General features: G+C 33.4%; 1 protein-coding gene across 1 annotated transcript in view; it reads left to right on the forward strand.

The window, feature by feature from the left end:
* The first annotated feature begins 5,398 nt into the window (after positions 1 to 5,398).
* The window catches only part of LOC144977437 (AFG1-like ATPase), a 30,019-nt gene continuing 8,971 nt past the window's right edge, over positions 5,399 to 26,446 (forward strand). Inside the window, exons 1-12 of the mRNA XM_078922651.1 lie at positions 5,399 to 5,526; positions 7,921 to 8,159; positions 13,485 to 13,536; positions 14,814 to 14,915; positions 16,834 to 16,964; positions 17,614 to 17,713; positions 18,301 to 18,359; positions 20,310 to 20,392; positions 21,598 to 21,766; positions 23,563 to 23,703; positions 24,906 to 25,016; positions 26,100 to 26,446. The exon at positions 26,100 to 26,446 is cut by the window's right edge and continues 8,971 nt beyond it. Of these exons, the coding sequence (XP_078778777.1) occupies positions 5,457 to 5,526; positions 7,921 to 8,159; positions 13,485 to 13,536; positions 14,814 to 14,915; positions 16,834 to 16,964; positions 17,614 to 17,713; positions 18,301 to 18,359; positions 20,310 to 20,392; positions 21,598 to 21,766; positions 23,563 to 23,703; positions 24,906 to 25,016; positions 26,100 to 26,249 (1,407 nt within the window). The 5' untranslated portion in view covers positions 5,399 to 5,456 and the 3' untranslated portion in view covers positions 26,250 to 26,446. The remainder of the gene's footprint in view (positions 5,527 to 7,920; positions 8,160 to 13,484; positions 13,537 to 14,813; positions 14,916 to 16,833; positions 16,965 to 17,613; positions 17,714 to 18,300; positions 18,360 to 20,309; positions 20,393 to 21,597; positions 21,767 to 23,562; positions 23,704 to 24,905; positions 25,017 to 26,099) is intronic.

Consider the following 26,446-nt stretch of genomic DNA (forward strand, 5'->3'; position numbering starts at 1 on the left):
CTTTCAACACTCAAAACAGAATTATAGTCGGTGTTTGGCCTGATTTTACTAGGCATACATTTTACAATAAACTGATTGTCTTCTTGATCATAATTTGCATAAGCAAGAGTTCTTTTTTCATTCATCATTTTTCCTGAAGCTTGGGAGAAAATTACACTTCCCCCATGTTTCAGGATTTTGGCTACACTATTCAAATTATGAGCAAGTTCAGGTACACAAATCACATCATTTAAGATGCACTTTTCACCCTCTAAATCCTGGTAAACTTTACCAATTCCAACTGAATTAATTTTGTGTCCATCTCCTAAAGTAACAACTAAATTGTCAGTTCTTTGGAATTCATGAAAAATCGTTATGTCATTACACGTGTAAGAAGTTGCTCCTGAGTCCAAGATCCACTTATTATCTAGTGTTTCACAGAGTTCGCCGGATGAACATTGTTCTTCCACAAGTAAAGATGATGGCTTTGAATTCGACGAAATCTTCTTGTTGTGTTGTCTTAACAAAGGGCAAGAGTTCTTATAATGTCCGTCTTTATGACAGTGATAACACTTTCCTTTTAAAGCTGTTTTTACTCCTCTGCCAGCGCTCTTCACTTTCATAACCTCTTCAGGCTGATGGCCCATTCTATCAATGGAACATCGAGTTACATCTGCTAGCAGTCTTTCTGTAACTTGTTCGAAAGAGGGTGCCTTATCCGCAGCACCAAAAGCTGTTACCAGTATGTCATATTGCTTCGGAAGGCTGGATAAAAGTAAACATACTTTTTCTTCATCGTCGACTTTACATCCCAGAAGCGATAACGATTGAAATGTTTCAGTCATTTCTTTTATATGGCCGTTCACGTCATTGTTTGTTAACCTCATGTTATAAAGTCGCTTCTTTAGTGACAACTTGTTTAGCCAACTATCCTTTTGAAATTGTCTTTCGAGTGTTTGCCAGACCTCTTTGGCTGATTCTGGCTCTGTCCCGATCAGATACAGCAAACCCGGATCGACGCCCAACACGATGGTAGCCAGCGCCTTCTGTGTTTTCTTCGTGTCGCTGCACTCCCCCGTCACGCACTCGAATAAGTCTTGGTGAATCAGGTACATTTTCATTTGCATCTTCCAGCAACTGTAATTTAAATGCCCCTTCAACAGAGGGACGTGCAATACTCCTCCTGATGCCATTTTTCTACGTAGCCGTTATATCTCACTATCCCTACCACCAGTGGCGGTTCTAGCCTATTTATAGTGGTCGGGCAAAGATGAGTCGGTCATATATATATATATATATATATATATATATATATATATATATATATATATATATATATATTTTTTTTTTTTTTTTTTTTTTTGTTTAGTCTTGTTTGTTTGTTTGTTTGTTTTGTTCGCCTTAAAAAAAAATTATTTCAACCACAAATAATCACATTCACAATGCAATGACAATACCAGTAGATTTTAATTATTCCAAACGTAATCAAAAATGAATCACGAAAGAGAATACAACAAAAAATTAAAGCGAAAAGACATAATGCGACAACACCTTCACAATACAAGTCCATTTCGTTCACTCGAAAAATTAAAGAGATGCTTTAATCCCTCAACTGCGAGATTAATATTTCTGTTACATTACTGGTTTTCAGTAGTACGTAGTAACTGTAAAGTTTTTATCGAGAAGCAACAACAGCGATATGACTCGAGTTTCATTCAGAGCTCAAATTGCATAATTTTACTGCTCTCTTGGTGGTTAGAATGATTGTGCCGGTGGTGGTAGTGGTTGGAATAGTGGTAGCGGTGGTGGTGGTGGAGGAGGAGGAGGAGGAGGAGGAGGAGGAAGAGGAGACGGTGAGGGAGGATGTAATTATGGTAGTTGTTTTGATGGTGCTGTTGGTTAGAATGATAGTTGTGGAGACGATGACGGAAATTATATGATGATGTTGATATTGTTTTTATTTCTATTGTAGTACTTGATGTTAATGTTGTTGTTGTTGTTGTTGTTAATGATGATGATGATTATGATGACAACGACGATGTCGTCGACAATGATGATTACAATACGATATTACAAAGTTTATTCAATCTTAGGCTTTCGCCAATAAATCATAAAATTTGATGACAACATACATGAAAGTGGAAAAAAAATGATAAATGGAACCAAACAATAAACTGATACCATTAATAACCACACAAAAAAAAAACAAAAAAAAAAAAAAAATCGTAATACCACCAATACGTACAATAATAAATAATAATAATAATAATAATAATAATAATAATAATAATAATAATAATAATAATAATAATAATAATAATAATAATAATAATAATAATAATAATAATAATTATTATTATTATTATTATATTATTATTATTATTATTATTATTATTATTATTATTATATTATAAATAATAATAATAATAATAATAATAATAATAATAATAATAATAATAATAATAATAATAATAACAAATGATAATAATAACAATAATAATACGAGTATTACCATCATCATTACTACCACCACCAACATAATTACGTTTCCAATCAGTTTTTCTCGTTTTTTAAAATTTGATACCTATAATAGACGAAAATTCCGGTGATTTTGTTAAAGGGTAGTTAAAATATCTACGATTTTATTAACCCTGAAAACTACGATTTTTATTTTCCTATTTCAAGTAGGCAGGTCTGCTATTAAGTATCAGTTCCATAGTCAAAAAAAAAAAAAGACAAACAAAAACAAAGTTTATTTAATCTTAGGCTTTCGCCAATAATTCATACAATACAATTAAGACAAAATATTGCTACTAATCTCTCCTCATGCATTCGTTAGACGATAACAATAACGACCGTGTTATCTTTACTCCTTACCCAACCAACCCCTAGCTTCCCGCCTCTTCATCACGAACTATCTTATGTATGTATTAGCTTTAGGACGGGCAAGTACGGAATCTGCCCACCCTTCCTTTAAACGTATCTATTTCCTCTTAGAATTCAACTATCTCTTTTCTCAGAAGAGTATTTCTCGTATACTAATTCAATTGTTGAGAAAACCAAAATGGTGGTTGTATTTTATATATTTATTTAGTCGTGACCTTTGAATAAAAGTGTTTTGTTTTATTAGAGGAAATGCAATAGAAAATTACATTGTTTTGCAAAAGTATTTAGTATGGCAATAAAAATACAGCGGTAATTACTTTAAGAATTTGAAGAAAAAAAAAAAGAACAAATTAATTTGTTTAAAAAAAAAAAAAATCAAATAAGAAAACAATTTAAATAAATGAGTTTTGAGAAGCACTAAAGAAAACGAGAAAAAAATAAATTTAAATGGTTAAACAAATATATAAAAACAACACAAGTTAATACTAAATTGATATATTAGTAAATGAATAAATTAAATTCAATACTGGAATCTTCCCAATGTCATTACATCAATGGTACCAGCACAAGTAAGGCAATAAATTAGAAAAAGTACGTTTGCCAAAATCTGCATTTAGTTTATAAGGTGGGCTCATTTGAATTAGCCCGACCTAGTACTAGAGAGGCCAGACAGCAAACTCGGAGTTCAGCGTCAGGCGACGTGACGATGGGATGACGATGTGGGCGGAGTGGAGTGGTTGGGGAGAGGGGGGGGGGGGGGGGGGGTTGATAAAAAAAAGAACAGGAGCGTATCCTGGTTTATGTATTACGGGGTGCATGGTGATTCTCAATCTATCAAAAATATACACAAATTGATTTCTGTACGAAGTATCAAGTTTAAGTACTAACTTTTGAAATTATCTAATTTAAATTAGATTATTTCGGACCTGGTAATACAGCATATAACTTGAAAAAACAGGCTCGTATTTGCCCACCCTGCCCATTATTACCAGCCGTCCCTGCCTACCACAACCTTTTGTTGTTGTTATTAGCTGATTAGCACTAGTACACCGAATAGAGAAACTTACGTCACTTTCCACTTTCAATGTTCAAAATCTAAAATGGTTAAGCCTGTCTGGGCCCATAACCTGTAGAATTTAATAAGAAATAATGGCAAAGGACATCGTGCAAGTCCATAACGTTTTAATAAGAAGAGAGACAATGTCAACAACCAACGGACTTAACTCTATGATAAATGATAGTAACTAATTGCAGTACAAAAACTAACGACGTCATTGTTCATTGATATTTCAACATTAATTTACAATATCATTATACTGTATCTACTAATTAGCTTTTGAATTGATAATAATAATATATCTTTATTGTCCCCAAAAAAGTGGCAATTTGTCATGTGGTTTCACATTTATAACAATACAATATCGACATAGACACACTCACACAAGATGCACACTAGTAACATAGTAGTTATCGTAAAAAATAAAAAATAAATAAATTAATTATTTTCTTATAATATAATAATGATATTTTTATTATTATTATTATTATTATTATTATTATTATTATTATTATTATTATTATTATTATTATTATTATTATTATTATTATTATTATTATTATTATTATCATTATTATTATTATTATTATTATTATTATTATTATTATTATTATTATTATTATTAATAATAATAATAATAATAATAATAATAATAATAATAATACTTTTTGTTATGATTATTATTGTTATCATTATTAAGCTTATTATTATTATTATTATTATTATCATTATTATTATTATTATTATTATTATTATTATTATTATTATTATTATTATTATTATTACTATTATTATTATTATTATCATCATCATCATCATCATCATCATCATCATCATCATCATCATCATCATCACCATCCTCATCATCATCATCCTCATCATCATCATCATCATCATCATCATCATCATCATCATCATCATCATCATCATCAAGGCCCACTTTAGTTTCAACAACACGAATATTTATTCCAGAAATTTGGAATGGAACGCATATAGCATACCAAGAAAATCAAAACTCTGATCTTGTTTCGAGTCAGTGAACACAGTAGTTACATGCGTTTGATAGGATGGGACAATCGGAAATGGCTTTTGATCAGTGTATTGCCGCACTATGGAAAACTAATAAGTACATGTATTTAACATTTGGTGAGATAACGCGTCCTTAAAAAATCAATTGATTTAAATATCCTTCATTTATGGCAAAACTATCAAACCTGGGACCCCGCGAAATTCGAGGGGTTTTTGTTGTTTGTTTTTTTTTCAGAGTAGTTAACTGATTGATTAGACAAATTACCCCCCACCCCCCCCCTCCCCCTCTCCCACCGACACGCCACTTTTCTTAGTTCTATGAGTGTTCTGTTTGTTTTTTAGGAAGTAGAACTTCATAAATGATCGAATTAAATATTCGGAGACTTTAACAACGAAAAACATTATTAAAGGGAAGGCACTCAAATATAAAGTGGTTGACCTCCAACTTTCGTTTTCTTTCATCACAGAAATCAGAACATCGAAACTATGCTATGCCACATCCATCATGAGAAACTATATTTTTGTAACTCAACGAAATGTTTTTAAACACGTTAAAGGGAAAAATCTGTTGAAAGGTAAGTAAAAATATCTCCAACATAAGAACGTTGTCGAACGGATTTCCCCAAGGCTGCGTGAGTTCCCCAACAATCCTACACCAACGACGACTGCAGTGCAGACCATCATTCGTCGAAAATTGTTTTATAGTGAAATATGCAGATGGTACTGCTATTCTTAGCTTATTAAAAGATAAAGTTACCGAAAAGAATTATTTCAAACAAATTAATATATTCACCGATTGTTGTGAACAAAATCAGCTTGAATTAAATGTTGACCAGTTGAAAGAACAGGTGTTTGGTGTAAAAAATAAAAACGACTTAAACGTAAAGCGTGTGACGATCGGTAAAGATGATGTTGAGATAGTTGAATATTTTAAATATTTAGGAATAACCATTGAAAGTTGCCCAAAGATCATTCAAAGTATGGCATCATCATCATTCTTTTCCTAATGAAATTGAGAACATATTTTCAAGTAGGGAAGAAAACTATGTTAAGAGTAAGAGTTTAGTAGTTTATTGTTTATGACTCATTGATTAAAAGTGTAATTGCGTTTGGCTGCACCATATGCTTTGGCGGATGCCGGCTTAAAGATAAATCAAAAATTTCAAAATCAATCAAAGAGGCATCAAAAATAATAAACCATCCTCTTGATGGAGTAGAAAGAATTCATGGAAAAGCAATAGAAAGGAAAGCATTCTCAATTACCAACAATGAAAAACATATTTTATACCATGAATTTAGTCTTTTACCATCTGGGAGAAGGTTTTGTCAGATTAAATGTAGAACGAACAAGTATAAATCAACGTTCGTTCCATCAGCAATAAAAATGTTGAATATTTCATATGGTACAGCAAAACCAAGGATTGACGCGTTGATTGATTGAATGAATAATTTATTTAATGTTCGATTAATTGACCAAAATGATAATGATGATAATATTTGGTGTCGAATTGCCACAAATGTAACGAATTGAAAATGAATGAATATGTTTATGTTGTGTATATCACACGCGTGAAAGAAAGAGAGAGAAGGAGAGGAGAGAGAGAGAGAGAGAGAGAGAGAGAGAGAGAGAGAGAGAGGAGAGAGAGAGAGAGAGAGAGAGAGAGAGAGAGAGAGAGAGAGAGAGAGAGAGAGAGAGAGAGAGAGAGAGAGAGAGAAGAGAGTAGGAAAAATTGATGTCAATGTTACAGTTATCATATAACTTATAACGTTATAGCAAGTGTAACTAAATGACAAATTGCCATATTTATGGACAATAAAGATCTATTATTATTATTATTATTATTATTATTATTATTATTATTATTATTATTATTATTATTATTATTATTATTATTATTGAGGTGTGTTTTCATTCATTAAATGGCCATTCCTTATATAGGGAGGGATCATTCTTCTACTTCTGGTTTTCTCAAGCCTCAAGTCCAGCAGTAGTAGCGGACTGTGACTGTTTCAGTTCAGTAAGAATAAATTAACGATTGACCTACAAAAGAAATTTGAACCAACTAAACAAAGTGAAGCTTTAACGGGGAGTAGATATTGGTAAAGAAGTGAGGTCCCTGTTGTCTTCTTCTCTAAAGTAAAGTGTTCCATTCCAATTCCACAGTATAGGCCACAGACAAACAGTTTCCTTCCTTCTTTATCCTGAGCTTTTTAAAAATCTCGTTCCATGTCTTTTCACTTCTCTGTATATCAGCTTCTTTAATTCTTCTCCATGTTCATCGTGGCCTTCCCCTTGATCTTTTGCCCTGAGGATTCAAGTTCAAGTCCAATACTTTCTTTGTTATAGTGGAGTCATTCTTTCTAAGAGTGTGTCCAATCCAACTCCATGTCTTCATCTCTCCCACTGGTTTCTGTTGTGTTCTTTTCCATACTTCTTCATTCTTAATTCTATCTGTCCATTTTATTCTGGGTAGCTTAGGCATGCACCTGTTTACGAAAATCTGTATCTTCCTTATACATGCCTGCGATGCATTCCAAATTTCACATCCCTACAGTAGGACGAACTTCACGTATGAGTTGAAAAGTCTTAGCCAGCACTTAAAGTTTTTATTCTTTTGTGCGGCTATGTGGTCTAGTGATATGACACTCGCTTTCAGATCGGAAGATCCTGGGTTTGAGCCTCGCTTGGCACATAGTTGATTCCTTGGAAAAGACTCTTTACTCACCGTACTCAGGTGTAAAATGAGTACCTGGCCATTTACACCGTTGTCTCTGTCCGAAAAAAAATGTAAAATCGCCTAACAGGCTTCATGTCCCGTCCTAAATGTAAATTGTTGCTGTTGGCCAGGGACCCTTTGTAAAGTGCTTTGAGCACATTTAGTGGATATTGCGCTATATAAAAGCTCAAGTTTTTTTATTTGTTTTTTTACCTGCCAATAATTAGCATTCTGTAATTTATTTGGTTCCAGGATGTACTTTTGTCAGACCGTTAGCCACAGCATCTCAAGAACTGCCGTTATCAGGCACTGATGTTCAGACTCAGACTGACTATCACGATGGACCTTTGAGGGTTTATCAAGAAAAGGTTGCATCGGGGCAGCTCCAGCACGATGCGCATCAAGAATCTGTTGTCGAAGAATTGCAAGCTTTGCATGAGAGACTCAAGTCTTACGAGCATCCTAAAAAACAAAAATCTTTTTGGTTCTGGGTAAGAACTTTAACTCTCTCCTTACCAGCGATATTTATGATTTTTCCAGAAATGTTATAGTTATACATACATACCCAACACAGGACTTGACTTTTTACAAATTTATTAGAAATACGTACATACTAGATATATGCATATTTTTGTGCAGCTTTATAAAACAAAGATTTTTCATAAAATGTTGTTACAAAACAAATCTGATTAAGAAACATGTTCATTGTATCGTAATAAATATGACGATTTTACTTTAGTTGGTAAGGATGGGGGTTAATAAAGTATATATAACGGCCGTTTTCAAAATAACGCCAAATTCGAGTCCTCCAATTTTTGAAAAGTCAAGTATTTCCAACATACTCATTATTTTGTGTATGCTTTCTGTGATATGTTTGCGACATAAAATTGTAATAACAGGGCTTAATGAGTTTCCAGTGGTCACTTATTCAAGTATTTGTGAATCACAATCTACATGAGACTCATTCCTGTTACGCTTAAAAAAATATGTCACATTACATAAGTTAACACATTTTTGGACAACTATTGAAATAAAACATTGGAAAACAATAAACACAGAGCATTGATACTAATTTTGACAACAAAATGACAGTTATTGTTTTACAAAAGGCATTCAGAAATCAATTTTTGAAAACAAAGGATATTATTTGAGCAATCATCATCTCCAAAAATGTATAGGAAAATGACAAAAATAAAAATTGTTTACCATAGTCTAGGTATATAAGTGTTAAACCACCACAAACAATGTTTCCTTTCAAGTATTTATATTTAGCATGAAAAACACGAAAAAGTCATTCTTAACAGGAATGAGTTTGTGTAACAGGAATGAGTGGACGTAACAGGAATGAGTTTTCTGTTACAGGAATGAGTAATTACAACATATTTATTCGAAAGGATTATAAATTCAATACGCTTAGTGATTGAAACTCAAAAGAAGAACAAAATGGTTAGGGCGCCAGTACAATGATTTGGAGCTTATGTTGGTAGAGACCCACAAAAGAGCACCAACATTGTTTGTTAAATTCAGGATACTCTTTCGTGGCAGTTCGGAATGTTTGGATAAACAGACAAAAGAGGCATTTTTAAAACACTGGAAAGAGCAAGAAGCTGCCACATACCCATGTATGATTTTGGTTTACTTAATGACATAACGTTCAGTTTGAACAACTCTTCCAGGGTATCTTTATCACTTATGTTAACATCGGGAATATAAAGGTCCAAGTTTGTGACAAAAATTTAACAACTGTCTGGATGTTGTCATTGAGTGAAGCAAGGTTTGAATCTGACAAATAATGGTCCTTGTGTAAAGCCAGCTCTTGTATCAATCTTACTCGTATTTCGTCTGTTTGTGTGCTTTGCTAAATGCATACACTGCACCACAGGCAGGCAGGCAATCCCCATCGGCCCTCAGCTTGACTGGAAATAACTGTTTCCCATCACACAGAGATCTAGGTATATCATTTGAAATTAAATGTGTACACCTGTTGTCAATACCAATGCGAGTTTTGATTACACTTCTGCTGGCCCCAACTATTTCACAAACACGTAATGCTTGATTTTCACATTCATCAACCACTTCATCAAATGATTTCCATTCATTCAATCTTTGATAAAACCATTGTAATCGATTTCAGTCGGCATCACCTTAATGTCTATGTCATCTTGGTCATGTTCATCCCTTGAATCACTGTTTAAGTCAACCGGTGCAACTTCGGGCATGTCTCCATCATTACCTTTGAAAACCTGTTGCTTCAAATCACTTTGTAGAAATGAATGAAATTTAATTGATGTGACCAACAACATTATTGAACATTCTTGACTCCTTTTCTCCAAAACGCTGAAGCAAGCATGTTAATGTTTTCACATTTTTTACATGCACATGTTTCTCTGTCCCTTTTTCTTGGAGTAACAACCCAAAATGGCTTAAGTCGGTAGAATGAAGAAAATGACACGTATGGGTTGCAAGAGATGTATCGCTTGAACAAATGTGACATTGTATCACATATTAGTCTTCTTTGTTTCTTGACTTTATTTCTTGTTTTTGTATTTCTCTTTCCTGGAGCTAATTTAGAAGTGTCACCTTTCAGGAAAAAATCTCTTACTATTTGCTTGACAAGATCTGGAAATTTTGGAGGCATTTGACGTCGTTTCCGAATTTTTCCAGGAGTTTATATTTTTTGAAAGTCATACCAGCTGCCAGATGTTTCACGGATGTGTACATGTGCCTTCTATTCCTAAAATGTTTGATGTCTTATAGGAGTGCAAAATGATTTTGTAATGTTCTTTTCACTTTCTTGTTTTTTCTGCTATCTTTCAAAAGTTTTTCTAGTTTTTGATCGGGGTGTCAACGAAAGTTTTTTTTATTTTTAATGACCTGTCCAAGCGCTTTTTGTACTTTTTCGGATTTCTTTTTCGATTGAGAAAGAGGGGACAGCCTTTTCACTTCTTCAAGACTTTGGTTTTTCAACATTTAGGTTTCATTGGCTGTTTTAGTAGCTTGATATCTTTGACGAGAGACATACCGGAGTGGAGATTTTGGGTGTGAGGATGGAGTGTAACTCAGGTCAAGATTTTGCTGTTCCCGGTTTGTAGTGTGTGTGTGATAATTTTTTATCCAATTCTTTCTCTGTTTGCCTTGTTCTCTTGGTGTCTTATCTTTTATGGACTTTTTCTTTCCATTCGATTTGTCGCTTTGGTATTTGTCTTGTTTTTTTTTAAGATTAACAGCACGTCGAATAGGAACTCCATCTCGTCTTTGACGGTAAAGTCATTGCTCTCGGCTGACATCATGGCTTTTTTGGCCTTTGTGATAAGAAAACAAAATAAAACAATCGTTACAACAAAGCTATGACCCTTGAAAATGAACAATAATATCAAGTTACATTTCGCCATCCTCATTCCTATTACAAAACAAGGTGTAACATGAATAAAGTCAAGGAACAAAGAAGACTATTATGTGATACGATGTCACATTTGTACAAGCAATACCGGGCCGTTAAATCATAGTAATCATCTAAAATGTATCTGAGCCTAACAGGCAACAAACTATGTTTGGACATTAGGCATTTGGTATTGGCAAGGTAACTTTGCACTAAAAATAGTCTTTCAGCAATGGAAGAAATTAATATGTAAACAATAAAAATTGTTATTAATGGTAACGTTGTAACAATGAATGTTACCACTTCAATGGACATAGGCCTGTAACACTTCAGTGGTTTACAAAACACTTTACCAAACACATCCTTATGAAACAAAGGAATATTCTATGAATCGATAAACCATGTGGAGGCGCCTTGGACGAGTGGTTACCGAAAGGGACTCCGGACTGGGAGATAACAGGTTCGAAAACCTCCACAACCATAGAGTGGTTTCCTTAATCAAGGAAATTCATTCCGGTTGCTTCACTTTGCTTCACCCAGGTGTATATCATGGTACCAGTGCTGCTGGGGAATGTAATTTGCTATAGACCAACCTCGTATTCATAAGTTAAATGTCTGTTTCATGCTACAGCAACAGGGATAAGCTCCGATTCTATGGGCCATTATGCTCCAAAGGACTTAGTGACAATAAAACATGTGTTTCATTTTATGAAAGTTCACATTCCTCATTCCTGTTACTCATTCCTGTTATCTTTTCCTCATTCCTGTTACATCCCTCATTCCTGTTACAAAACAAGGTGTAACAGGAATGAGTGTAACAGGGATGAGTTTATCTCGCTTCGATTCATACTATCCCTAAAATATGATTTACTCCAACATTAAAGTATGACTATTATTTAGAGCCTTAAAAAAGCTATAAACTGATACTTTTGATTTTTAATACAAGTTCTAATTTACATAACAAGCCCCGGTAACAGGAATGAGGGTCATGGTCTGATGTTGAACATTACTCACCATTCTTGAAGCGGTGTTGAACTGGAAATCACACTGAATGAAAAAACCATGTGTTTGTAGTTTCGGCCGTGATGGAAAAGGGGTAGCTACGGCGAGAAAACATTGTTAGTTGCACTTCTATTGTTAAGAGGATTTTAATTGGTTAATTTTCACTGCTGTTACAGGAATGAGTAGCCCCCTTGGGGACAGACTTTATTAATATATAATAAAACTTTAAAAAGTCTGATTGTTACAAACTTTTATGAGGATGTTAGAAGATGGCAATTTGCATCAGGTGAATTCATAGGTGTATACAACAAGACACTCCATTTTGTTAAAAATTCGACTTAAAGCCATCATGCAAAAAAAAAAGGACTTTCCTCTACCCCAGTCAATACAAAACGTCATATCTATCCTGAATCTCTCTCGATTTTCGTTTTTTATGTTTCATACAAGTTAGTAATGTATAGTGAGACTGTGTAAGCAAGTATTTGCTAACAATATATGCATCAAATATTTCAAAGATCCAATTATCGTCACAGGACAGGAATTTGGCAGTTTTTTGAAAAAGGCCGATATATATAATATCGATGGTTGACGGATCAAACCTCTGAGGTATCGATTTTCACGGTCGGAGGTTCAAAACTTTGAATTCTAAATACAAGCTTTGCGCACCATGTTTTATTTAATCAGATGTAATCAGATGTCTGATCCGCCCAAAATTCAATGAAACACAGTGCATAAAGCTTGTTGTAGACTTCAAATTTTTCATCCTCCGATCATGAAAATTGAGGATCCACTAACCATCAATATAATATTGTTGGAATGCATGAGAGATGGTTAACGAATATGTACTCTCTGATTTATCAATCTTGTTCTTTGTTGGCCTCCTGAGGCCTCTTGATGCCTTTGGACATGTGGGCCATACTCAAGTCTCGCTGTAGGCATTGCAAAGTTGTCCTTAGAAAAGGCTTTTTACTTAGAGATTCTCTCCATGTATTCAGATGTATTATAAGTACGTGACTGTAACAACTTTGGCTATGTAGATGGTGTTGGTTGTGGTAGATGTGGTTGTCATGTGATGGTAACGATGGTGATGATAGTAACTTTAATTTTTTTTTTTTTAATCTATTTATTTATTTTTTTTTTTTTTTGTGATTGGAAATACTTTGAAAGATGAAATGAATGATCAATGATTTTTCATGTGGACGATTTTTTCGTTGTGGATATCAAGAGCTTCTATACTGGAAGACTAATCACAGACGACATGAAAAGAAGGCGCCAAACCTTTATTTATTTGGTGTGTTTGTCCTCTATCATGTAAATTATACACTGGGGTATTGATAAATTAAAATAAACAGTAATCTATTTGTGAAATTATATATATATTTATATATACACCCAATATATCGTTTTGTATTCTTCTTGATTCCCCTATTTTCAGCAATCTGAGAAAAAATCTGAATTCAAAGGCTTGTACCTCTATGGAAGTGTTGGTAAGCATAATATGATCTAAAGTGATTGAATTTACCAAGACAGGTTGAAAGTAAATTAAAGCAAAAAGTTGACATTTTGATGATACCTAGACTATGTGGACTTGTGGTGTGACACTCTTTCGGATCAGAAAGTCCTGGGTTCGAGCCTTGCTCGGTGCATAGTTGAGTCCTTATAAAAGACTCTTCACTCACATTCTCCTCAGGTGTAAAATGAGTACCTAGCTGTTAACAGCTTTGTCTCTGTCGGAAAAAAAAAAAATTTATATTGCCTAACAGTGGGCATGATGTCTTGTCCGACATGTTACGTGTTGCTGTTGGCCAGGGACCCCTTGTAAAGCACTTTGAGCACATTTAGTGGATATTGCGCTATATAAAAGCTCAATTTGTTAGGGTTTTTTTTTTTATCTATATTTTTTTTGTTTAGACTTAAGAATAATCTGATAATAATAAGATAATCTGTAAATGGTCTTAGAGAGCTGCCAATAGAGCAAATAAATAACAATGTGAAATTGAATCTAAGCTTCAAGTGAATATATAGAAACAGATAAAATGGACATTTCGGGTTTCCCCTTTATCAACAAAACAAGATGAATGAAAGTCTTTCTGTTTCATTCATCCTGTTTTGTTGAAAAAGGGGAAACCCAAATCGTCCATTTTATCTGTTTTCTTATATCAAATTGAAGCTTACATTCAATTTCACTTTGTTATTTATATCTTCGGGCTTCGAGCAGAAACATTTACATTACCCAATAGAGCAAACGAAATCAAATAAAATACAAACTCTGCATTCTGGGTATCAAGCTTTCAATGCCCCTCTATCATTCTACCCAATGTTTTCTGTCATTTTCATTCTTTTTTTTTCTTTTCCCAACTACTTACTATCTGCTTATTATAGGGGTCTTGATTGCTCAGTTGGTAGAGCACTCGCTTCACACACAAAGGGACCAAGATCGATCCCGGGTGCGATTGAGATTTTGTTTCTGACCCCTTTCCCCCCCCCCCCCCCCCCCCACCCCCAATCCACCCAGCAGTGATTGGGTAGCTGGGTCTGTTAGCTGTTAGATCTGGCACAGAAAGTATTTTGTGTGATAGACTAGCGTCCTATCCAAAGGGTAGTAAATAATTCCTATTGTCCGTTTCACGCTACAGAAACCAGGGGTAAACTCCCGCTTTATGGGCCAAACAAATGCTCTAAAGGAATACTATCCACTTATGGACCTACCCGTTAGTATCAAATTAAAAAAAAAAATTTTTTTTTTTCTTCCCTTGATAATCAGGTACGGGCAAAACCATGTTGATGGACCTATTTCACAACACCAGCGGCATCATCAACAAAAACCGTGTGCACTTCCACAAGTTTATGCTGGACGTTCACGACAGTAAGGACTTTGGATAAATCGTGTTGCCTTTATCTAATGTGACCAATCGTTTCTAAAGGGCGTTTTGTCAGAAAGGATGTGTGTGATGCTTTAATTAATATTGAAATTTTAAGCTTAAATAACAATGTTTGAGTCGTAGTGAACACACCTTCATTGAGGTGAATAAGTTTTTAGTTTGTTACCAGCACAAAGCAAGTTAGATTTCTTACATCTTATATAATTTTGACTATTTTGGCTCGTGTGCGGCTATGTGGTCTTGCGGTCGGAATCGGAAGTTCCTGGGTTCGAGCCTCACTCAGTGCATAGTTGAGTCTTTGGAAAAGCTCTTAACTCACATTCTCTCACCGTACTCGGGTGTAAACTGAGTGTCTGGTCGTTAACAGTGTTGTCTCTGTCAAAAAAATTGTAATATCGCCTAACAGGTGTTATGTCTCGTTCTGCGTGTTACATGTTGCTGTTGGTCAGGGAGCCTTTGTAAAGCCCTTTGAGAAAGTTTTGTGGATATTGTGCTATATTAAAGCTCAAATTACCAGCACAAAGGAATTTAGATTTGTTACATCTTACTATTTTGTCTCTAAACTCAATTTTCCTTGTCAAGTTCATTCTGACATAATGTCAGATTGACATGATGAGTCATAAATCTCAACAATAATTTTCAATTATAATTATTCATAAAAAGTCATCATCATCATCATCATCATCATCATCATCATCACCACAATCACCATCATCACCACCACCATCTCATCATCATTTCCTTATGGTAAAAGTGGGTTAAATGGAGCTAGGCCAGAAAATAATGGAAAAATAAAAAAAAAGGAGAAACCCCAGAAAAAATGTTAGTAAATATTCTGGTACTTCTCACATTTATCTGTAAAGATCTGAACAAGTGTATATGAAAGGTGCCAGACAAAGCAAGAAAGAAAAATACAAAAGATGAACCATCCCAAAAAATTATTCGACCTCGACTGGGGATTGAACCTCATACCTTCTGATTACTGGTCAGATGTGCTACCATTACACCACAGAGGCTCCCGCTAGTTGGGGCAATTTTTATTCCTATATTCTTCAGTTCTTTGTCTTACACAGGTGCCTGCTCCTTATTTTCTTAATTTTACATATACCTGTGAACAACTTCCAGCATAAATTGTGTCTTTAACTTCATTATGATAAGATTTAAAGACCAGAAGGCCCCACAAAAAAAAAAAAATCAAAAGGAATTTCTTCATTATGTAATTAAAAAAAAGGTAGTGTGCTTCTTTTTCTTTTCTTAATTATGTGCTGATTATATTTGAAAAATAGGGGTCCTGATACCTCAGTTGGTAGAGCACTCGCTTCTCATACAAAGGGACCAAGATCTATCCCGGGTGCGGTCGAGATTTTTTTCTGATCTCCCTGTCAACCCAGCATTGAATGGGTAGCTGGATCTGTTAGATTTGTCGAAAAGTACTTTTCGATAGACTAGTGTCCTATCCAAAGGGTAGCAAGCAATTGCTATTGTCCATTTCATGCTATAGAAACCAGGGTAAATTCCGGCTTCATGGGTGGGCCTAATGGCTCTCAAGGACAAGGACTAGTTACTTTTATATAAAAAAATGAAAATGTATTTTTATCTCTTTCTCCACATTGATGATGTATTGATGCCTTTTATGCTCTTAATTGTTTTGATATTTTGATTGAATTGTATTTGAATTTTAAAGCGCTTTGATGTTTCGACGAAAGGCGCTATACAAATATGCTTATCATTATTATTATTATTATTATTATTATTATTATTATTATTATTATTATTATTATTATTAAATTTTTATTATTATTATTATTATTATTATTATTATTATTATTATTATTATTATTATTATTATTATTATTATTATTATTATTATTGTTATTATTATTATTATTATTATTATTCCAGGAATCCACCAGGTCAAATTGAACCAGCCCAAGATAAAAACGACGAGAGACAGTAAACCTTTCGATGCCATCGGGCCTGTGGCCGAACAGATTAGTGAAGAGTCAACTCTCTTGTGTTTTGATGAATTCCAAGTAAGGAATCATTTCTCTACCTCTAACTAGAAATATTTGTTGTGGGTTTTTTTTTTGTTTTTGTTTTTTTTTTTTGGTTTAGTTTTTTATTTCTGTTTTTTTTTCTTTATTTTTTGTTTGCTATTTTTTTTGGTTTGGTTTTTCATTTATTTTTTTTGTTTTTGTTTGTTTGCCTTTATTTTTGGTTTGATTTTTTCTTTCTTTCTTTCTTTTTTTTCTTTTTTTGTTTTGTTTGCTTTTATTTTTGGTTTGGTTTTTTATTTATTTATTTTTAAATTTTTTTTTTTCTTAATGTGTGTGTTTGGGTGGTTGGGTGGGGGGAAGGGTTGAAGGGAGATAATTTTATTTTTCTCTCAATCCCAATCCCATTGTTTATTTATTTATTTTCCTCACTGTCTCATTCATTTGTTTTTTTTTTGTTTTTTTTAAATTTTGTATTTTGTTGATTTGAATTTTTTAATCCTAATTACATATAATTATCTTTGATATGATATACATATGGTTATAATTTGTATCAAAATGTATTTTCTTAATTGTTTATTTCAAATGTGTTTGTTTAGGAAAAATCTGATAGTCCACTCACTAGCCTTGATTTAAAAAAGAAAATGAATGAATGAATTTTTTTTTTAATACTTGCATATGAAACCAGGTCACGGATGTAGCTGATGCATTGATCGTCAAAAAGTTGTTTACTGGGCTCTTTGAGAATGGTGTGATAGTTGTGTCAACATCCAACAGACATCCTGATGGTAAAACTAAATAATTTTTAAATTTTTTAAATTGAGCTTTTTATATAGGGCAATTTCCACTAAACGTGCTCAAAGCGCTTTACAAGGGGTCCTTGGACAACAGCAACGCTTAAGATGTAGGACGAGACATAACGCCTATTAGGCGATATTGCAATTTTTCGGAACGAGACAATGCTGTTAATGGCCAGGTACTCATTTTACGCCTGAGTACAGTGAGAGAATGTGAGTAAAGAGCCTTTTTCAAGGACTCAACTGTGCGCTGAGTGAGGCTCGAACCCAGGACCTTCCAATTCGAAAGCGAGTGTCATACCACAAGACTACATAGCATTGGAGCAGGCACTGGTGTAAGATAAAGATCTGAACAAGCGGATATGAAACAATTACTGTTTCATTAACACTCTCTCGGATCTTTATCTAACTTTTGTTTCTTTGCTTATTTTTTATTTATTTATTTATTTATTTATTTATTTATTTATTTATTTATTTATTTATTTATTTATTTATTTATTTATTTATTTTCCATGTTTTTTTTTTTACAGCATAGTTACACAGTATATTTGTATTTGCATTGTTCTTATATGTTTCAGATTTATACAAAAACGGTTTACAAAGAAGAACTTTTCTACCATTTATAGATGTGTTAAAGGTGGGTGTAGAGAGTGTGTGTATATGTCTTGTCTTTTTTTTTTTTTTTTTGAAAGAGTCATAGAGCCCGTGATGTCGAAGTTTGTCCTGTGTTGTTTTAAAAATAATTTTTAATGTCTTTTTTATGGGTTTTTAAAAAATAAAACATGAAATAGACAGATTTACAGGTTTTGTTAGGCTATAAATCTATTATGAAATTCTTTACATTGCCTGGTCAAATGGAAGTATGTTGTATATATATTGATATGCAGTTTCAAAACATCTGAAAATTTTTCAACAGTTTAGACCCCTCTTCCCCACCAGAGAAAAATAAACAAAAAAAAATTAATTAATTAAAAAAAATAAAAAAATAAAAACTACTTTGACATTATAAGAGCATCAACTGGTTGGTTTTTTTTTTAAATCCAGTTTTGATTGGTTTCTTTTTTAAAAGTTTGTCCAGGCCCTCCTCTGCCAGTCTTTTCCATCTCAGAAGAGGGATATGGTAGCTCATTGATGGCCTTGCATTGTTCCTTTCAGCTAAATGATACCATGATTTTAAAAAGTATAATATATGAATTTCTTACGGAGAGAGCACAATATGTTCAATTAGGGCAAAACAAATCTTCCTGTATAACTACAAATACTGGCGCTCCTCAAGGTTGTGTATTGTCCCCTGTATTATTCACAATATACACGAATGACTGTAGAAGTCAAAACCTGAGTGTACCTTTAATAAAGTTTGCAGATGACACCGCTCTTCAAGGCCTCATAACAAATGGCAACGAAGTGGCTTATAGGCAAGAAATTGATAGATTTGTGTCTTGGTGTGATGCCCACCACCTAGAGCTTAACATAAGCAAGACAAAGGAGCTAGTGATTGACTTTAGGAGAGTGAAGGAACCGATAGAACCGTTAAAATTAAAGGACCAATTCGTCCAGCGAGTTCCTCACTACAAATACCTTGGTGTAACGATTGATGACAGGCTCAAGTGGGATGAACACTTGAAAATAATTAGGCATAAGATGTGCAGACGTACATATTTTTTATCGAAACTCTCTCAGTTTAGAATAGATAAAACCCTCTGCACATTATTTTATAGAGCAGTAATCGAAAGTGTTTTGTCATTTTGTATAACAGCTTGGGGAGGCAATTGCTTAGCAGTGGAAAGGAACAAAATAAATTCAAATATTAAAAAATCCATTAAACGCTATATAAATGATGTTGACGATGTAGATCTTTTATACGAGAAATTTTGTATAAATAAAATAACTAAAATATTAAATGACCAGTATCATCCACTAAGACCATCAATTATTATGTCAGAAAGAAGTGGTCGCCCTTTCTCTATTTCAACGAAAACAGAGAGACACCGAAAATCTTTTCTGCCGTCCAGTATTAGGCTTTATAACAACAAGCAATAATCATTTTATATAATTATTTCTCATTTTTACTTTTTAAAAATATAAATATTAATTTATTAATTTATTTGTTTTGCAATCTTTTCAATTTTCAATTTATAGTGACAGTTTTAACTATTTTACAGTGTTGAAATTATTCATATTATAAAGCGCAGCTCTGGTTATAGAGCTGCTCCTTTTTTATATATATACATCCTATTTCCATTGTATTTTTATCTTATGTGTAAATTATAACACGTCTGTACAAAAAATTTCCTTTTTGGGATGCAATAAAGTATTATTATTATTATTATTATTATTATTATTATTATTATTATTATTATTATTATATGACAATATTATTACTATTATTATTAATATTATTATTATTATTATTATTATTATTATTATTAATATTATTATTATTATTATTATTATTATTATTATTATTATTATTATTATCATTAATTTTTCCAACATCATAATCATTATCATCATCATCATCATCATCATCATTATCATTTTTTTTTCATTGATTGTTATACTGTTGTTGACTGTTTGATATCCCTAGCGTTACTGTGATGTAGTGTCATTGGATTCCGGTGTCGATTATAGAAAATTAAGTCTGCCATCAGAAGGAACAGTCTATTTCAAGTAAGTACAATTGAATTGTGTTTTCGCCGTCATAATCTTTATGATAATAATAATTATAATCCTAATAATAATAATAATAATAATAATAATAATAATAATAATAATAATATTAATAATAATAATAATAATAATAATAATAATAATAATAATAATAATAATAATAATAATAATAATAATAATAATAAATAATAATGACAATAATAATAATAATAATAATATATTATATTTGTTGAGCACTCTTCCATACCACGAAGAAGTACTCAGAGTGCTTTATGGGGGAGCATCAAAAATTCAATTTGGAAAATAACAAAGTCTTAAGATGCTTTTTCAATATATCTTCCGATGAAGAATGCCGTATTTCTTTTAGAAGTTTGTTTCAGAGAGTTGGGATGTTTCTAGAAAAGGATTGTTTTTGAGTCAATGAATTCTGACATCCTTTTTTTTTTTTTGTTTTTGTTTTTTTGTTTTTACATAATATGGTTTAAATTAATAATTAACTACTGATTACAAGCCCTTTTCAGTTTCATTTTTTTTTTGTTTGTTTTATTTTTTGTTGATAATCTTTTTTCAAGCGCTCAAACAGAGTGATAGTTCATCGTTAATCGTACCTAAGCATTTCACTTACATTGTTAATTTTTTAATTTTTCTAGTCATTGTTGTACTGTTTTTTGTAGTGAACTAACTATGTTTAATGAGATAAATCGAGGTCGGTGCTCTTTTAGTAAATATTGAGCTTTTTAAAAAAAAAAATTAAAATTAAGCTTTTATATAGTGCAATATCCACTAGACGTGCTCAAAGTGCTTTACAAGGAGTCCTTGGCCAACAGCAACATTTAACAAGGTAGGACGGGACATGACGCCTGTTAGGCAATATCACATTTTTTTTTTTTTTGGACAGAGACAACGCTGTTCATTTTACACCAGAGAATGTGAGTAAAGAGCCTTCTCCAAGGACTCAACTATGCGCCGAGCGTGTAAAATGAGTACCTGGCCATGAACAGCGTTGTCTCTGTCCGAAAAAAATGTTATATTGCCTAACAGGCGTCATGTCCCTTTGTCAACAAAACACGATGAATGAAACACTAAAAATGATTGAGATGAGAGAATGATACCCGAAGCGTCTAAATTATTTGTCTTCATTAATTAAATTGAATATTCCATTCCATTCCATATGACTATGATTCTTATTTATTTGGTTTGTTCAGAGGATCTGGGCAGGAGACGATGCAAGCGATGGACAGGGTGGTGGAAGAGCTGAATGTGACCTCTGAACCCTTGATGGAACGAACCATGAACATCAAGAGGAGAGAAGTCGTATTTCCCGTCACGTATGGAAGAATTTTGGACAGTTCTTTTGATTCGCTCTGTAAGAAGGTGAGCAACAACAACAAAAAAAAAATTGTAAAAGTACTCAGAGCGTAGGTAGTAGTTGTAGTATCACTCTACTGGCATATGTTTCATATCCTACATGTTAGGCATTGCTGTTGGCTTGGGACCCCTTGTAAAGCACTTTGAGCACAGTCAGTGGATATTGCTTTATAATTCCAATTATTCATACTTATGATCTCATGAATAAGATTTTCAAAGTAAGTAACAAAATATGGAGCACATTCTTGAGATTTTTTTTTTTTTTGCGAATTAGTACAGATTTGCTGTTTCATGAAGCTGGTTTTGAGTTTTTTTTTAAAGCAGAGAGAGAAGGTGAACATTGATTATAGGGGACAGCGTGGCTCAGTGGTGCAGTCTTTGCTTCGTACCCGAAAGGCACCGAGTTCGATCACCTTGCCCTAGCTCAATTTGCGGCGCTGCACTGCGGCTGATGCCTAAGTTATTCCAGTCTTCCCTTGGAATAGACCCTAGAGACAATGTTTCCCCTATCGGATGGAATAAAGGGAATTTTATTTTATTTTTTTTACTTATTTTTTTTTTTTAAATAAGAATTTTGAAAAAGAAATGAGTCATCCTACTTGTCATGAAAGCCATCCAAATACATTTTTTGATCAAAACGGATTGTGACGCAGAGAATTCATATTTTCTATTTTTTTAAAAATGATTTAGCTATAATATAGCACAATATCCTCTAAATGTGCTCAAAGCGCTTTACAAGGGGTCCCTTGCCAACAGCTACACTTAACATTAGGACAGGACATGCTAGGCGATATTACAATTTTTCGAACAGAGACAACGCTGTTAACGGCCGGGTATTCATTTTACACCTGGGTACGGTGAGAGATTGTGATTATAGAGCCTTTTCCAAGGACTCAACTATGCGCTGAGCGAGGCTCAAACACAGGACCTTCCGATCCGAGAGCGAGTATCATACCACAAGACCAAATAGATAGCCGCTCTTGTTAGAAGCTGGATGTCATTGACTCTCTAGAGATCAGCCAGGAGTTTAAAGTCGAGAGGAAGTCATTAATTTGGTCTTAATTTTGTCAATTTATTGTTTTACATGAAGCAATTCATTTCGCAAGCCACAAACCCACGGTTTACATCCCAGATCTTAAAGTTATGTAAGCTGCAACGATGTAGGTGAGAAAAGATAAGCTCTAATTTTGAAAAAAAAATAATGAAGCGGCTACTGGCTTGTCATTAATAATAATAATAATAATAATAATAATAATAATAATAATAATAATAATAATAATAATAATAATAATAATAATAATAATAATAATAACAATAATGATAATACATGGCATTTATATCACACATTTTCATCACTGTGTGATGCTCATTGCACGTTACAAATAAATATACAAATATATATAAAACTTATACCACAATGACATCAATAGCATCTGTGTATGTAATATCGTATAAATATCTTGAAAATGTAACGGTAACAAGGTAATTTCATGGAATATATATATAACACATAGAATTTGTTTTCTGGAGCGCCGTAAAACCCTTAAAATCAAAAAACAAACATATATATAACACATAGAATTTGTTTTCTGGATTATATATATAACACATAGAATTTGTTTTCTGGATTATATATATAACACATAGAATTTGTTTTCTGGATTATATATATAACACATAGAATTTGTTTTCTGGATTATATATATAACACATAGAATTTGTTTTCTGGATTATATATATAACACATAGAATTTGTTTTCTGGATTATATATATAACACATAGAATTTGTTTTCTTTTGTAGAACATGGGTGCCATTGACTATCTAGAGATCAGCAGGGAGTTTGACGTTCTGGTGTTACGGAATGTCCCCAGGATGAATCTGAACAGCAGGACGGAAGCCCGACGATTCATCACCCTCATCGACACACTTTACGATAACAGGGTAAGTTTTCTTTTACTTTGTGGTCTTGTGGTATGACACTCGCTTTTGGATCGGAAGGTCCTGGGTTCGAGCCTCGTGCTCGGCGCATAGTTGAGTCCTTGGAAAAGGCTCTTTACTCACTTTCTCTCACCGTTCTCAGGTGTAAAATGAGTACCTGGCCATTAACAGCGTTGTCTTTGTCCGAAAAATTATAATATCGCCTAACAGGCAGCATGTCCCGTCCTACATGTTAAATGTTGCTGTTAACCAGGGACCCTTGTAAAGCGCTTTGAGCACATTTAGTGGATATCATGCTATATAAAGCTCAATTTATTAATTTATTATTATTCTTTTTTTTCATTTTGATTTTCTAACTTTTTATCCAATATTACACATTTATGTTATGGAATGTTTGTCGGACAGAATATTCAGGTAATCCAAAATTTTTAAAAAAGTCTCTGAGAGCCGCAAGGCTCATATAAAGAAAAACAAAAACAAAACAAACAAAAATTATGCCCTTCCGCCACGTCATTATAAGATATCGTCGCCTAGGCATTCCATGAAGGAATATAGATAATAATTCATCAAACAAGATGTCTGATGTCAACAGAAATCACCCATGTTGTCCAAGTGAGCAAATTGGGGGTTACGAAACAAGGCCCATATAGCGGAGTTAATTATCATTTCTGTTATATAAAAAAAAACGGATATTAACAGCCATTTGCTGATTTAGCCTAACAGTTGTCATGTACTGTCCTACATGTTAAGTGTTGCTGTTGGCCAGGGACCCCTTGTAAAGCACTTTGAGCATGTTTAGTGGATATTGCGCTTTATATCTTATCTTATCTTACTAAAGGCTTAATAGGAATTATCCTTTAAATGCCTTATACAATAGTTTATAATTACAGATTCTCATATAGCTTGCATTGTATTATTCACAGACAGTTTTACACAACTTTGAATGTCAGGAAAAATGTATCAATACGGCAATGTAACATTGAAATGAATCATAAATGTACAAAGTTCATAGTACAATGATATACAATAATCATGACAGCAACAACGATGATAAGCTTACATACATATATATAAGATATATAAAAGATCAAATTTCTATTTAAAAAAATAAATTTGTTTTTCTTTTAGTTACATACGCCGCAGTGGCATAGGTGAGGGAAAGTGTTAAATCATGTGAATAATTTTTTTTTTAATTCTATTTTCAGGTGAAATTGGTGATGAATGCAGAGACAGAGGTAGAAACGATTTTTGACCGAGACCAGCCCATGGATTCGAACCAAGAAATGCAGCTCATGGATGACCTTGGCATTTCTGATGTGAGTATTTCACCGCATTTACCTTCACGCGATCTGTTGTTGTCGACTGTAGTCCTCATTAACTCAAACTATGACACTGATAATAATAAGAAATTACTTCACAATTCATGGCTACGATCACCTACAGAAAGTTAAAAGTGAGCTGTTTTTGGTAGTGGGTTGGGGGGTGGGTCCCAAAAATCAAGTACGGGGAGTGGGTCCCAATAACTCAGTAGAGCGCTCGCTTTACTCACAAAGGGACCAAGTTCGATCACGGGTGCAGTTGTGATTCTAATTTTCTGACCCACCCAGCAGTGAATGGTTAGTAGCAGGGTCTGTTAAATCTGATGGAAAGTACTTTGCGATAGACTATTGTCCTATCCAAAGAGTAGCAAGCAATTGCTATTATCCTGTTTTACGATATAGAAACTTTGGAAAAGGCTCTTGACAGATATCCTATACCTGTATTCAAGTGTGAAATGAGAATCTGGCTGATTGCAGAGTTGTCTTTATTGGGAAAAAAAAATTGTATTTTCACTCTACAGGCATATGCTTCACCCCACATAAAATTTCAAAAAATTAAAATTCCCTTTCATCATCCCACAGTGCTGCTTGAATGTTTTGTTTATTCATCGTAACAACGCCACTACCACATTATCTCATTCATTTGTAGTGTTTCATTCATCCTGTTTTGTTGATAAAGGGGAAACCTGAAACGTTAATTTGATCTGTTCTTGTAATAAAATCGAAGCTTACATTCAATTTCATATTATTCATCCCATATTGAAAATTTGTCTCTAGGGTCTATTCCAAAGAAATACTGGAATAACCCAGGTGTCAGCCGCAGTGCAGCGCCGCAAATTGAGCTAGGGTGAGGTGAACTTGCTCAAAGCTACACAGCGAAGCAGCTGGTGATCAAACTCTGTACCTTGTGAATACGAAGCAAAGACCGTACCGCTGATCCACGCTTCGCCCCCATGTCAAGCATTGCTGTTGGCTTGGTACCACTTGTAAACCACTTTAAGCACATTTAGTTGATATTGCTCTGTAAAAAAAAAAAAAGCTGAATTAAAAAATAATTTTTTTCTCTCTTTTCTTTTTCAGCGATCAGACGGAAGCAAAGCCAGTTTATTCACAGGAGAGGAAGAGCTATTTGCCTTTGACCGCGTTATATCACGTCTGAAGGAGATGCAGAGTAAGGATTATTGGGAATGGGGACGGTCCAATCAACGAACAAGGGTGGGCAACTCTTGATGATGGATTTATATATAGACTTTGTATTATTATCTGTTTTGAAAACCCCCATATACATATGTATGGATGTAAAGCCTAAATTTATTTATTTATCGTTGGAATTATTTTATCAGCAAAATTTTTATGACTTTTCCTCCCGGTTGATATTCAAGATGTCCATTTTTTAAAAAAGTAATTTTTTATAACAGCTTGTAGTT

The sequence above is a fragment of the Berghia stephanieae genome, chromosome 7, assembly GCF_034508935.2.
Source record: "Berghia stephanieae isolate SIO BIC M18660-M18661 chromosome 7, UCSD_Bste_1.3, whole genome shotgun sequence".
Taxonomy (NCBI): Eukaryota; Metazoa; Mollusca; class Gastropoda; order Nudibranchia; family Aeolidiidae; genus Berghia; species Berghia stephanieae.